At 43.6% G+C, this 15,235-nt stretch overlaps 1 protein-coding gene across 1 annotated transcript in view; it reads right to left on the bottom strand.

Annotated features, from left to right (window-relative positions):
• Window positions 1–15,235, bottom strand: part of KLHL7 (kelch like family member 7) — a 247,515-nt gene that overhangs the window by 89,756 nt on the left and 142,524 nt on the right. The window contains exons 7-8 of the mRNA XM_069211533.1: window positions 14,379–14,521; window positions 1,891–2,131 (exon numbers count right to left, since the gene is read on the bottom strand). Of these exons, the coding sequence (XP_069067634.1) occupies window positions 1,891–2,131; window positions 14,379–14,521 (384 nt within the window). The remainder of the gene's footprint in view (window positions 1–1,890; window positions 2,132–14,378; window positions 14,522–15,235) is intronic.

Below are 15,235 nucleotides of genomic sequence, written 5' to 3' on the forward strand. Positions count from 1 at the left end.
TTAGGTGAAGCTCTACATTGATGATGTTGGTGCACACAAGAAACAATGGCCCTGAATAAATTACCTACAGGCTAAGACGACTGCATTGTGCTCTAAGATGTTGATGAACAGCATCATGTCAACCTTTACCACACGCTCCATAATTAGAACACATCTGCAGTGGAACCTGAAGAGTTTGTAGAAATTAAGGTGTACAAATCTGTACCCATGAGATGTTGCACAATACACTATTTCACATCTGATAAAAAAAAATCCAGCTAGGGATATAGGTTACAGGCCTGTTATTCAGATTTAAACCTACCATAGCATAGGAATTAAAAAATCATTTCCTTTCTTTCAGCCTACTGAGATATACTTCTTACCAATATTATGCCTCCTATATGCAGGTACAGGAATTACAACTACAGAGAATCTTAGCTGTGCTGTATATCACACAATAAAAGCTACACAGTACATTCGGCAACAGTGTCCACAAACAAACCTTGAAACCTCATGAAGTTTGCAGTGTCTACAGGCAAACTTCACAAAGTGAGTGGAAGTGATGTCCTACAACTCTGCACAACCCTGATGCCAACTATATTGCCCTGGTGTCAACTAAATTATCTTTTACAGATTGTTTTCCTGCAATTTCTGCAATCTCTAGTGCTCTGAGTGTTGCCAGATACTGCTGAATGGCTCTATTCTGAAGAAGATTTTAAGGTGATATTGATGTTCCAATGAACAAACACTTTGGCAGCAACTGTAAAGTCCTTCAATAGCTTCAAACACTGCAAGACCATCCTGGCATTAATGGGCTATGCCGGTGTCTTCCAAGATAATTTACCTCTGCTTATTGTGGTGGACTTAGTTTGTATATCAAGAAAAAGAGGCTCCTGTGTTAGAAATAACAATAGACTTATCATAAATAGCTGTTGTACTGTGAAAAATAAACATATGAATGTGGATGCATAAATGGGCTTGTATGCTTCATTCCATAACAGAAACACGATAATAAGTGGTGCACACAGTAAATAGATATGGGTAGGGGTACAGAAAAACAAGAAAGCTCCAATAGGGCCACAGTATAGGACATTCAAGGGAATCATTGATCCGAGGAAAGGGTTTTTACATTAAATGTCTTCAGTTCCATGGTTTCTAATTACGCTAAAGGGAGTGGCAAGAGGTAGGAATCTAAATGCATGGTCTGAATCCAGTTAGAAGGGAGGTCAGGGGAACTAAAACACTTAGGTAGCTACACATCAACAGCTAGCCTTAAATGACCAGTTATTTTGACAGGCTCACACCTGTGGTGGATTAATCCTTGCCCTGCACAATAAAATGAGACTGTGGAGCACGATTTGCCTGCAAGGCTGCAAGAGAACGGAGTTATTTAGTTGTTGCTTGTGTATCGTTATGTACTGTTGTAGCAGTTTAGGAAATATGGTGTGTGTTCTACAAGAGCCTCAGACGGCCAATGAAGGGTTACTGCAGATACATTTTTGCCCCGTGAAATACACTCAGCTTCAGTTAAGGAGGAGCTTGTCGGTACTGTGTCATCCAGCTTTGAAGGACGACGCTGACATGGTAAAAGACACTTGTTTGACAGCTTGAAATAAGACCTGAAGAAGTGCACTTCCGGGGCTGAGCTTTCTAAATCTAATCTAAGAAGGTCCTCAAGTAAGGGATGGACGTACTAAGAGGTAAATATCTCAAATTCAGTCAGTCAGTAAAGATTTATGGACTATAGAATGTAAGAAACTGTAGTAACCTGCGGTGGAGAAAAACAGTATGACAAAGCAATTACTACTGATTTTGCATCTGAAACACTTCAGTGTACACGGTTTACCTGCCATTGTCAATTTAACATCAAAGTTGTTCAAATTATATACAAATATTTTAACAATATCTTACCTACTTCAGAACCACCTGATGTGTAAATCTTGCCCTCTGCAGCACAGGCGGCTAGACTATCTCGAGGAGTTGGAGGTCCCAATTTAGAATACCAGCTGTCCTTCACTACATTGTAACAATCCATTCGTTTTATTGGGAAGAGCTGGGAACCTCCTAATATATAGACAACATTGTCCCAGAAAACACAAGCAGCATCTCTGCGCTTTTCAAAGGGGCATCGGATATCTGTCCAGCTGTAATCCTGAAATAAAAATGTAAACCAATAAAGAGTCAATTTTACAAGGGATCCAATTTAAATGGGATTTGACAATTTGCATTTGTCTAACTGCAGGTAGAAGGATCTAAGACAAAAAGGTAGATGTGCATTGTCATGAGACTAAGGTTAAAGTCAGTGGAGCATTTATTTTAGCTTCTCTACCATAACTTTGACCACTGCTAACACTATGTTTTGATTTTAAGATGTCGGTCACTACTAACAAAGCCCACTCACAATGAGGCACTTATGGACCTCACCTTACATAACAGGGATAGTTTTAGAAGCACCATGACAGAAAGAGACTTGGGATTAATGGGCCAGAACAAATTAGGTGCAGCAGAAGGATCAGCAGATACTGTGGCTAAAGTTACAGAAATGCAGGAAAGTTGACTTTGCCAAGGTGAAGGATCTTGTTAATGAGATCATGTCAGGAAGGAGACAGAGATGCTAAGGAAGAAGTATACCTGAAAAGAACGGCAGGTACCTTAAAAGCTTTATAAACTTTGTGCTATGGAGCTAATTGCAAGTTAGAACCAAAATCTCTCCATGGCACTGCTTCCTAAACCTTTAAGAAAAACAACTTTTTTGACTAACCTTGCTTTGAAGGACATGAGGTAGGGGATTTATTTTGATCTAATTAAAGCATTGTGCGGTAGTGCACTGTCATTTACAGACAGCACATTTTCCATTAAAATGGCCACTAAATTTGCATCAACATTCCGTTTTACTGATAAAAGTTAATTTATTGTTATTTGCATTTTGTTGTTTTACAAAAAAAATGAGATCCTACTACCTACTTTCCCTGTACCCCAGCAAGATTGTTACATAATTCACTTTACTTTCTCTGACTGCAAAGTGAGAGGAGTTTGTAAAAACCAATCACCATGTTAAAAAATAAGCAGCAATTTGTCAGAAGACAGACACAGCCTGCCATTTGACTCTGTCTCTAAAGCGCAGCAAATGTGACATGATAAATACAAAACGTAAAGGCATCTTAATTTATTTCTTGGACTTTCACATCCCACCTAAAATTGGCTTGTGATTGGACCCACGGTTTGGGAAACACTGCTCTATGGTATTCAAAAAACAACAGAAACAGAAAAGCCAAAGAGCTAGGAGGATCACTTGGATCACAATAGGGAACATAGAAAAGCAGATTTGAAAAAACATAGAAGCGGGGCAGCAAGGTGAAAACAAAGAAATATAGAAAAACCTTCAAGGGTTCAAAGCTACTTAAAATATGTCAGAGAAAGGAGTTAATCAAGGCAACAGTGTACTAATGAAGTAATACTTTTCTTTCAGCATTAAAAGAAAGCAACACTGACTGGTACAAGTAGCCTACTGGAGAACAGAGAAGACGCTGCTGCCAGTTTGTTTACAAAATATTTGTTTTAAAGCAATCAGGGTTTAAGATGACCAATAATGTTGGGCCTGTGGATACCGTTACTTATACACTAAAGCAGTTGGACGAACAGGTGGGAGTACCCCCAATCACTTCATTTAATCACTTGTTCAAGGCAACAAAAAAAAAGACACAAGAACCAGGTGCGATAAGTAAGGCAGGTCCTAGGTTCCAGTGCTCCAGATATGTTTTGGACAAATAATGGAAAGGAAGGACTATACCAATGATTTTAATAAAATGGATTACACTATAATGGTATCCAAATGGAATGTCATGCCGGAAAACTCTGAGACTTTAGACTGGCAAAAAACAAAAATATTAAGGCATATCAGGAAATGTGACGAATTTACCCCCCTGCCCTGAAATGTGTTCTTACCATCGCTGCTGTAATGCTTTTAAGTTTGATCTACCTGCTTTTCTGATCTGAAAGCTGCAATTTATTCAAAACTATGCTGGTGCATGGCTTGCATCAGTTGACCCTTATTACACCTGTTTTAGTTTCCCATACACATACTGTTGGTTAAAAAACGTTTCCTTTTTAAATGGCTTTGGTTGCTACAAGAAACTGTGTACACTCCAGATAAACCACCTTTAAGCTCTAGATTTAAATGACACATTTGTGCCTATCTGAGAAGATTTGTGAACCAATTCTGGTTAGTGGTTTACAAATTTCGATTCAAAGAGGAAGCCATGGAGATCAGTTTTCACTCTGTCCCTAGTACTTGTAACTTGGCAGTTAAGGTATGTCAATTTGCAGAGCACAGAATAATATCTTATATGGCTGACACATAAGAGAATTACAATCTGATGCGTGAACTAGAACTTGGCAACAAGCCTATGATCTGGCAGCTTATGTTCAAAGTAACTAAATGCTAAGTAATTCACTTACTGCACAGAGGTCATGCTGAGTAATATAGGACACAAAATGGCATTCAATTTCAATGAGAGGAAAACTCAGTACTACAAGTACCTGCAGCCTACTACTGCTGCCACAACATGTGGTATGTTCATCCTTAAGGAATTGGGATAGGTCATGTGTTGTGCACTTAAAAAAGGAGATCTGAAAGGCTCACCCTTAGGGTTTTGTGGTGACCTCTCAACTTAAGCACATTTTTAGCTATGCAGATAGAACATGAGCTGTTCTGAGAACAAGAAGATAGACATTCCACTTGGTAATATATAAAAAAGTCTGGTATAGAGAAAGAGATATCCATGCAAATGAAACTACATATGTACAACTATATACAAACAGAAAGTAACTGAAATGGCCACAGGCGTCCGGGGAGGAGGGAGAGCGCATGCGAGTCTACAACACTGCGTGCTACAAACAGATGCTTACTGGGTAAATAACATTTTCCGTTCAATGGCATGTGTGGATGTAGATACACATGCTCTGCATAAACTGTAAAGCAGTCCCTCCATAAACGCGGTGGCTAGCCTGTGGGAGTTGCAGTTGACTGGAAAAGTGTTCATAGCATAGCTTGACCTACAATGGTTTCCCGACGAGCTAATACTTCCACACAGTAATGCTTTGTAAATGTATGTGGTGTAGACCATGTAGCTGCCTTACAATGTCAACAAATATTTCCAAAGAAAGCCATAGTGGCTCCTTTTTCCTAGAAGAATGTGCTGTAGGAGTAACAGGTAACTGTCTCTTTGTTCTACTATCCATCTAGCTATGCTGTTTTAGGATACTGGACTGCCTTTGTGAGGTTATGAAAAAGCTACAAAGAGCTTTTTGGTTTTCCTAAATTCTGTCAATGTAAAACATAAGTGCTTGTTTAACATCTAGAGTGTAAAGAGCTCTTCCTGCAACTGAGCCGGGCTGCAGAAAGAAGACTGTTAGTTCAATGGATTGGTTGATATGGAATTGGGAAACTACTTTAGGAAGGAATCTCGGTTTGTGCGAAGGTCCACCTTGTCTTTATGGATCTGGAAGAAAGGTTCTTCCAAGGTTAGGGTCTGGAGCTCACTAACACATTAGAGTGATGTGATTGTGACTAAGAAAGCCACTTTGCAAGAAAGATACTGAACATGGCATGAATTAAGTGACTCAAAAGGAGGGCCCATGAGCCTGGTAAGCACAATATTGAGGTTCCAGGGTGGTGCAGGAGGTCCTCTGGGTGGAATAACTCATTTAAGACCTTCCATGAAAGCTTTAATGACTGGGATTCTGAACAAGGAAGTATAATGTCTGTTCTGTAGATATACTAATTATTATTGGGAGACATACACACAGGACCAGGAGTTACTCTTTTTTTTCTCCGAATCTCCCACTCTGCCCCTCCTTTTTGAATTTGATGTTCTGTAGATATGCAGCTATAGTTGTGAGATGTAAACAAATGGAAGCGTAAGCTGAATTTGCTTTCTGTAAGTGTAGCAAATAAACAATGTCCTGGATAATAGCTTTAATGAGATTATAACGTTTGGTTTAGCAGTAGCATGCAAAACGTCATTTTGCAGCAAAACATGCTCCGGTTGTGGGTTTATGAACCTCCCTAAGAATGTCCACACATTCTGCAGGAAATCCTAAATAACTAAACTCTATGACTTCAGGAGCCACATGGATCAGTGACTTGGGGTCTGGATGTCTGATCTGCCCTTGGTTTTGAGTGAGAAGGTCCAGCCTGTTGTGGAGCTTCTCATAGGGAACTACTGAGGTCCCGAAGTGTGGTGAACTATGGTTGTCGGGTCCAAGTGGGAGCTACCAGGATCATGGCGAGAGAGGTCCGTCTGATCTTCCAAACCAGAAATGGAATGAGTGGGATAGGTGGAAAGCGCAAGCAAATTTCTTGGACCAGTTCATCTATACAGCATTGCCCTTGAATAGACGGTGTGGATACGTGGAGGCGATGCTTGAGCATTTTGGGTTTTCTGCTGTGACAAAAAGGTCTATCTGAGGAGTTCCCCAAATTATGAAGTATTTTGGAAGGACTTGCGGTTGGTGCCATCCGTGGACTTGTTGCTGCATCCTGCTGAGCAGGTCTGCAAAGTTGTTGTCTGTTCCTGAGTGTTACTCTGCCACCAAGTGAGTGTGGTGGTGGACAGCCCACTTCCATATTGTCTGAGAGAGCTGTGACAAGTGGGACGACTGTGTCCCTCCCTGTTTCTGTAAATAATATATGGATGTCATATTGTCGGACTAAGAAAACCTTGTGAGACAGGTGGTGAAGAAAAGCTTTCAGGGCAAGACGAACTGCCTGAAGCACAAGGTAACTGATATGTAGGGATTGGTGACTGAGATCCCAGAGGCCCTGTATTGTGAGGTCATGAAGGTGAGCACCCCCACCCATCAGTGATGCGTATGTGGTCAGAATGACCTGAAGCACAGGGTCCAGAAAATGCTGTACTTTCAACAGGCTGGTGGTGTTCCACCACTGCAGAGAGCGGTGAGTATGGCAGTCTCACAACACTAGATCCTGCAGGTGACCCTGTGACTGAGACCACTAACGTGACAGACATTGCTGTAGGGGATGCATATGGAGTCAAAGTTGATTGTGAATCCTAGTGTGTGAAGCAGGTCCACTGTCATCTGAGTGCCATATTGGCACTGTGACAGTGTGCTGGCTTTGATGAGCCAGTCGTCTAGATAAGGGAACACATGTATGTTTTGTCTTTTGAGATGTGTGGCGACTCCTGCTAAGCACTTTGTGAAAACTCTGGGAGCAGTTGTGACTCAGAAAGGCAGGACTTTGAACTGGTGATGTTTACCTGCAACCATAAATCTTAGGTATTTTTGGTGTGCAGGGTGGATGGAGATATGTAAGAAGGTGTACTTTAGATCTAGAACCGTCATAAAATTGCCTTGTTGTAAAAGCGGAATAATGTCTGGAAGAGTAACCATGTGAAAGTGTTCTGAGAGATAGTAGTGGTTTAATTGCCTAAGGTGAAGAATAGACCTGAGAGTGTTGTCTTTATTGGGAATGAGAAAGTATAGGGAATATTCTCCTTATCGATGTTGTATGAGGATAGGCTCAATGGCCCCTTTGAGAAGAAGGGACTGAACTTCATTGTTGAGAAGTGTGAGATGCTCTGGGGATAATCTGAGAGTGCAAGAGGGAATGTTTGGAGGAGTGGTAATTAGCTCCAGACAATAACCATATTGGATAATGGAGAGGACCCCAATGGTCCGTGGTAATGTTGACCCATTATGGATGAAAATGTTGAAGTTGTCCCACAACAGGTGTGGAGTGGGTGGGGGAGAAGGGGATGGGGGACAAGGAGGTAGTCACTGATTTGCAGTGTAGGTAGAGCCTCAGGTGGAGGTGCTCTTACCACTGCCTTCATTGTTATTGCCTCTATAGACTCCCTTGAAAAAAGCCCTAGAATATGAGGCTGAAGGCTGTCAAGGCTGAGATGCAGACGCCTCCGAGGTTGTGGATTTGAATGCGGGGTGAAGAAAAGTGCCCCCGTGTGAGGGGGACTGAAGAGCACTTAAAGCTTTTGCGGTGTCAGTATCTTTTTTCTGCTTCTCCTGGGTCGAGTCCACTTGAGGGCTGAAAAGTTGCTCCTTGTTGAAGGGCATTTTGAGCACCGCCTGCTGGACCTCTGGTTGGAACCCAGATCATTGAAGCCATGCGTGTCTCCTTGTATCTGCTGCATCTGGGGAACAACTAACATAATTATTTGTGATTGTTTGCCCCTCTGCAACTATCTGCAGTCCTCTTTTACAGTGCTCATTTGGGGGAAATTGGAGGAACTCCTCTGTCTCATCCCAGTGAGCCCAGTCATATTGGACTAGCAAGGCCTGTGAATTGGTGATACACCAATGACTGGCTGCCTGGGCAGCCACCCTGTTGCTGGCTGCATCCAGGTTTTTACTCTCCTTATCTGGGGAAGGAGAGTCACCTGTTCCCCGACTATTGGCCCTTTCCCGTGCAGTGGTGGCCACTATGGAGGTAGCAGGGTCGTGGGACCTGCTATATAGCTGGTCAGTGGGAACAGACTTGTATTTCTTATCTACTCCAGGGATGATAACCCTAGAGCGGACAGGTTCTTTAAAAAGTTTGTCTGCGTAACAAAGTATGCCAGGGAGCATAAGGAGAAACTGTATATCCCTGTGTGTGGTTGTAAGGGTACTGAACAGGAAGTCCTGTTCAATTAGGTCTCTAAGCAGCTCAACATTATGGAAGGTGGCTGCATGAACTAATACCTGTTGATAGGATGTGCTATCCTCTAGTGGGGAGGGTCTTGGGTTGTTGGCCAACATGGGATCAGGGTCCTGCTGTGTCCCACCCAAATCTTCCCCAAAGTATACAGTGGATCCCTGAGGTGTAAAATCTCCTGCAGTAGGTGAGTCAGGTGAAGGAGGAGGGGAGGGAGGTGGAGGAGGTGTAGAAGGTGGAAGAGTTGGAAAAGGCTTGGGAGGCATGGAGAAAGCTTTGTCCTTAGTGACCTTCTATGGAGGTGGAGAAGTGTCCAAGGCCTCTTGGATGGATCATTTCTTCTTGAAAAGTACCGGGGGGAGCAATAATGTGCCCTCTACCCTCCTGGATATGGAGGAAGTTCTATCCAGCGTTCATGGTCTCCAAAATGGGTTCCACAGGTGAAGGTGCAGTTTGCTTGGCACCGAGGTGGAGGTGGTAGTTGGTTGTTATTGAAGCTCAGACCAGAGTGTCTCAGACCGAGGTGCTGGAGGTCGAAGCAGAAGACGGTGTTTGTCCAGACTCTTGTGAGCCATCTCCAACTGATGAGCTCTTTGGTCCCGAAGGGTCTTCTTCGACCGGAAGGATATGTAGATGTCGCAGGTAGCTTCTTGGTGATCGGGGAGAAGCACAGGTTACACCACAGATGTTGGTCGGTGTGGGGGAATTTTGAGTGGCATCAAGGACACGAAACAGCATTATCTTTGGTGCCATATGGTGAGGTAGGCCCAAAATGGGCAAGGCTGCCCCTGAAGGTTTTGTGGTCGGTGCCCGGACCGGCGAGAGGAGACAAACATGAAGATGGGAATATGCGATCAAGAAACAATTCTGGAGATAAGAAGAAGACGGAAGGAAAGATTTTGTACCGGAGCAAGACGAAAGACGGAGAGAAGACACACACACGTTCAAACCGGACAGCAGATGGAAAACAATCTAACAAAGGAGTCAGTGCACAGTACGATGAGGAGGACTCACTCAATCCTGTGACTCGAAAATGCTTCTTCGAAGAAAAACAACTTACAACACTCCAGGTCTAACACTACATGGCAGGAGTATGCAGAGCAAGAGTATCTACAGCCACACATGCCATCGAGCATACTACTTTTAGCACTAGTCACGACAATATGAGAAAAATGGGCCTGAGAAGTACTAATGCACAGAAAGGTCTACCAACAAAGTACTGGAAGAAACAAATGGATTTCCTCAGCCTGGAACAGAAACATGGGAATTCCACTTAAAAGGCACATGCATCGTTGTAAATCATGTATGGTGTGGCAGGTAGAAAGAGATACACTTAGTGGGCCAAATTATACAATTTGCATAGAAAGTGCAGTTAATGAATTTAAAGGTAAAAAAACAAAATTACAGAGTTTTGTGCTGCCTTAATTACATTCAATCTTATACAAGCACTGGTAAAGCCAATAGGTTGGAATGCAATGTAGTACTGCACAAACACTTGCATGCACACGTTAACATTTAGTGAAACACAAATACAGGGAAACAATGTTGACCAGCACAATATAGGGCTACACACATTTAACACTATGGGGGTCATTCTGACCCTGGCTGTCGTGGACCGCCAGGGCCAACGACCGCGGGAGCACCGCCAACAGGCTGGCGGTGCTCCCATGGGTATTCTGACCGCGGCGGTACAGCCGCGGTCAGAAACGGGAAACCGGCGGTGTCCCGCCGGTTTTCCGCTACCCAAGGGAATCCTCCATGGCGGCGCTGCAATCAGCGCCGCCATGGGGATTCCGACCCCCTTACCGCCAGCCTGGCTCTGGCGGTTTTGACCGCCAGAACCTGGCTAGCGGTAACGGGTGTCGTGGGGCCCCTGGGGGCCCCTGCAGTGCCCATGCCAATGGGCATGGGCACTGCAGGGGCCCCCTAACAGGGCCCCACCAAGATTTTGAGTGTCTGCCAAGCAGACACTGAAAATCGCGACGGGTGCAACTGCACCCGTCGCACCCCTTCCACTCCGCCGGCTCCATTCGGAGCCGGCATCCTCATGGAAGGGGGTTTCCCACTGGGCTGGCGGGCGGCCTTCTGGCGGTCGCCCGCCAGCCCAGCGGGAAACTCAGAATAACTGCGGCGGTCTTTTGACCGCGCAGCGGTATTCTGGCGGTTCCCGCCGCCCGCCAAGCTCAGAATGACCCCCAATGTGCTTCAATAGCATAAGTTCAAGGGTACTTTAAACTTTATTTCATTGTTTCGGGGGCCTCCAGATATTGAACATCAAAACTGATACAAGTGTACCCTTGCAATTTTGTGTTAATCTTTCTTTCAAGTCTGAATTCTGATCATGGTTATTTCACTTAATCTTTTAAATAGGATAATTCACCTAAGACAACAAGTGTTTCACAAAATAAATAAATTCTTCAGAGCTTGTTGAATGGCACAGACAATATCTTAGATCGAGCTTCCACTATCAAAAATAACTTTCGAATTTTGTGTTGTGGTAAGCTGGCATCACTCTGTCATGTCTTCAATATGAATACGAAAACCGATATAAATCTTGAAACCAAGAAGCTCATAAACAAATAGAGACAAACTTCATTTAGAGGTTCCTCAATTCAAGGATTTGTGTCACCAAAAAGGTAAAACACTAAAAACCTACATTAGGGTCAGTGGAGCCAACCTATTGTGCAGATACCTCCTAATAAAATGCCAGTCTGTATAATAGTTATAGATATGCCAAATACCATCAGGCACGTTTCAAATCCTATATGACTCCTGGGAACTTTGAAACATGAAAAGTATAGACTTTTCAATATATAAGCGGGCAAAGAACAACGTAACAGAAGTGATATTCTGAAATCAAGATCTACACAATAGGTTTGAGTAGGTGGCCCTAATTTATGTATGTTATCTTAACTTTCAGGCTACACAACTAAGAAAGAAAATGAGAATAACAGCAGGTATTAGAAGAGATTTACAAATGCCTAACTATTGATGCACATCAAAATAAAAAGGAGGATAAAACGTCTGCGAAAAAATAGAAGGTTGAATAAATAATAACGGGAAGACAATTCACACTGAGAAGTGTTTCATTTAACATGATGTTTTAGATAAACAGAAAAACTTCGACAAGAGCAGTGCTCTGAGACTCAAGGTAAACTGTGTCACTGTGTACAATTCAATGTTAGGTAGATCCAAGACTAGTGTACATTAGAATATTCCCCAGGCGGTAGACTGGATCCTAAAGTTTTTCAAGCAGTACCCCTGCACCACCTCCAGATGGAGACGTCATTCTTGATCCGCTAGACATCATTGTTGAGTTCATCGGCCCTGGTATTCAAATAGCCCGCCAGGAATTGAACTGCCAGGGAAATGCCCCGAAGTTCCAGCCATGTGCAGAAATGCAGAGCCTCTTGATAAAGGGTCCACAACCCCAACCCACCCTTGTCCTTGAACACCTGTACCAGCCTTCCTCTGACTGAAGGAAATAATGTTTTCAATGTCAAGTGGATCTCCTGAAGCTCCAACAGGCAGATGTGAAGCCTGGACTTTGCCAGACAGTAGATTCTTCTGATCTCTACCTCTCCCAAATGTCTGCACCATCCAAATAGAAACACATCTGTCACTACAGTTAGCGCTGGTTGGAGAAGGGGCCTGCCTAATCGCAGTTTATTAGCTACCACTGCAGATCCTTTGCAGTTCCCTCCAAGATCTGGACCATATCAAATAGACTCCCCTGATTCTGTTCCAAGTCGGACTTCAGGTTCCACTGCAGAGCCCTCATATGCCAACGGGCATGTGTTACAAGTAGGATGCAGGAGGCCATGAGGCCCAACAACCTCAAGGTCATTTTCACCGAAATCCAGGATAGAGGCTGAAACATCAGTATCATAGTCGGAACATACTGAACTCGTCACTTGGAAGGATAGACCCAAAACTGCACTGCGTCCAGAACAGCTCAGATGTAACAAAGAGTCTCAGAGGGAGTCACAGGCACATTGATAGTGAACCCCAGCAAGGGCAGGAGGTTTGCTGTAGTCTGGAGATGCAAGATGACTGGCTATGGCGAGCCCACCTTCAACAGCCAGTTGTCTGGGGAAGACTGGAACCCCTGACCTCCGCAGATAAGCTGCATCCATCGCCATCACCTTGGTGAACACCTGGGCCACCCAAATATGATGTGCATAGCCTCAGAAAATTCTTTCAGCTGGGTGCGGGTTGCTCTGTCTCTCGGAAAGTCAGGGAATCACGGAGTGGGCCCCAACTCAGGCTCTGCTGAAGCACGAGGCCTGGAGTGCCGACTCTCATGAGCCTCGTCAGAAGACTTTGACGGGAGTAGCGAAGCCGAAGACCTCTTTAACGTCTTGAATTTCTTGTTGTGGTGTGACTTACCAGACGACTTTGAGGCAACAACCTCGGATGCAGCTCTGCGAACGGTCCCGGGACCTCTATGAGACCAGGATCTTGAGTGTCACTTGGGTATTAGATGGTGGAGGGCTTGAGGGGGCGATCTCTTAGCACATTTGGGTGCATGGCACAGCAGTCCTTGCAAGTCTTGGAGTCATGGCCCCTCTCCAAACACCACAGACAACCAAGAGAGGGTCTGTCACAGACATCGGTCTGTGACAGGCACCACATGGTTTGAAACCAGCAAGTTTCTTTGCGGACAACCTGTCACACCAAAAGAGATAATCTCTTGAAAAAGGATTGAAAAAAACAATCAAAAAGCAGCAGGGTACCTCTTTAGGGATCAGCGCAATCTAGCACAGGAAGAACGATGTCAGTGTGGCACCTATATAGGTACTGCAAAAGTCATTTCCAGCGTGGCCAACGCAGAGCCGAACGACACTACCTACCAGACGACTACCAGCACACAGGGGTAATGTTCAAAAACATACAGATCCAGTCTGATGTCAGGGGAATATTCTAAGCTAAAAAAAACAGTGGCTAGATGTCTCTTTTAGATTAATGTTTTTATAGGGTGTGGAATGTACGGCACACAAAGGAAGGTGAATGTGTGGTATGTCTACAAAAGCTCCTTTGTCCTAACTAAATATAGCTGTAACACAAAAGTCATAGGGAGGTGTTGTTTGCACTGTCAAAGAAAAGAAGGTGTTGGATTGGACTAAACTTTTATTACGGACTGTAAGTGAAAGGACACATCAGCAATTTTTGGCTTAAGGTCCAATGAGTCCTTCTTTTCATACTAGTAAGAAGATGTTTTCAACCCATATGTATGTATGGAAATGGTAAGATTGGATAACTATCTACCACAGATGTCTGTGGGGCAGGGCGTTTCAAGAAATAAATATCTTGACCGAGGTCTGCCTGCAATCAGCCTTCTAAGAGTAAACTAACCTTGGGGGTAGCTGAAGTTGTTTTGGTCCAGTGCAGTACATTTATACCCTGATACTCCATACTGGAACCATCACCTTGCAGACCTCCTTGATAGAAGATACCCTGGGAGATTAGGGTATCCCTAGTAGCCTATTTTATGCATGAGGAAGTGCAAGCTGAGGATGCTTGATACACCCAATCTTGTGGCAGTACCAGGACAGTAGAAAATCTTTCTTTGAAACTGTACAGCTGTAACAGATCTTTTTACTTTTGCATCAGAAACTTAAAATACATTCTACCCACTAAACAACAAAGCAAATGAAAATAAAACATTGGTAAGATTACAATGATAAAACAGAGTAGTTAAAATGCGCACAGTAGGACAAACTACCTTTGGATTAAAGTAACGACAAGACTGAGGCTGTGACCCTCCAAACAAGGCAATGCGATAATCGTGCTTTTTTCTCCTTGGCCGTGTGCCATCTAGAAGCTCTTCCCTGTCCTCTGGAGAAAGCAGATGATATCGCATTCCACCTGCAACAAAAACAAGTTAGAGTTTATTAGTAAACACAAAGACAAATGAAACACATTGGGGTTTATCAATATGGATCTCAAAGACGAAACTGCACACCTTCGCACAAGCATCTCAGTAAATCAATTTCTGACAAAGCTCAATCAAAGCTCCGTAGTCTTTATCCATAGTGATTCAATCATCCACCACTCTCCACATGGTGAACTTTGTAGCTTTAAGAGTACAATATGGGATTCCAATAAATGCAAACAAGTACTAAATAAACAAGACTCTCATAAGGGATGTCCGCAGGTTAGACTTCTCATGGAAGTAAGTAAGATGAATACCACAGAATGGGGTACTCTGACAGATGCTCCAACTGCAAACACAAAGGAGAAGCAGTATTAGGGAATGCCCTGAAAAAGTGGAAAATGGGCCACACTCTGGATGGGAGGTGTCCTGTCCCTCTCACACTATACTCTTGCAGAGATAAAACCTTAAATGGGTACATAAGCTATGTAAAGAAAGTCCAATAAGCATTGGAACAGACAGTTGGTCTTGTAGGTCTAAGGTAGGCTCAAGGCAGCTCCATGGGCAGGGTGCAGGGTATTTAAAAAGAAGGACCCGTACTGCTGTGTTTTACATGTCCTGATTGTGAAACGCTGCTAAATTTGTTTTTGACTATTGCAAGGCCTATCTCTCTCTTAGGATAACTTGGGGGTTGCCTTGAAATAACG

The sequence above is a fragment of the Pleurodeles waltl genome, chromosome 10, assembly GCF_031143425.1.
Source record: "Pleurodeles waltl isolate 20211129_DDA chromosome 10, aPleWal1.hap1.20221129, whole genome shotgun sequence".
NCBI lineage: Eukaryota > Metazoa > Chordata > Amphibia > Caudata > Salamandridae > Pleurodeles > Pleurodeles waltl.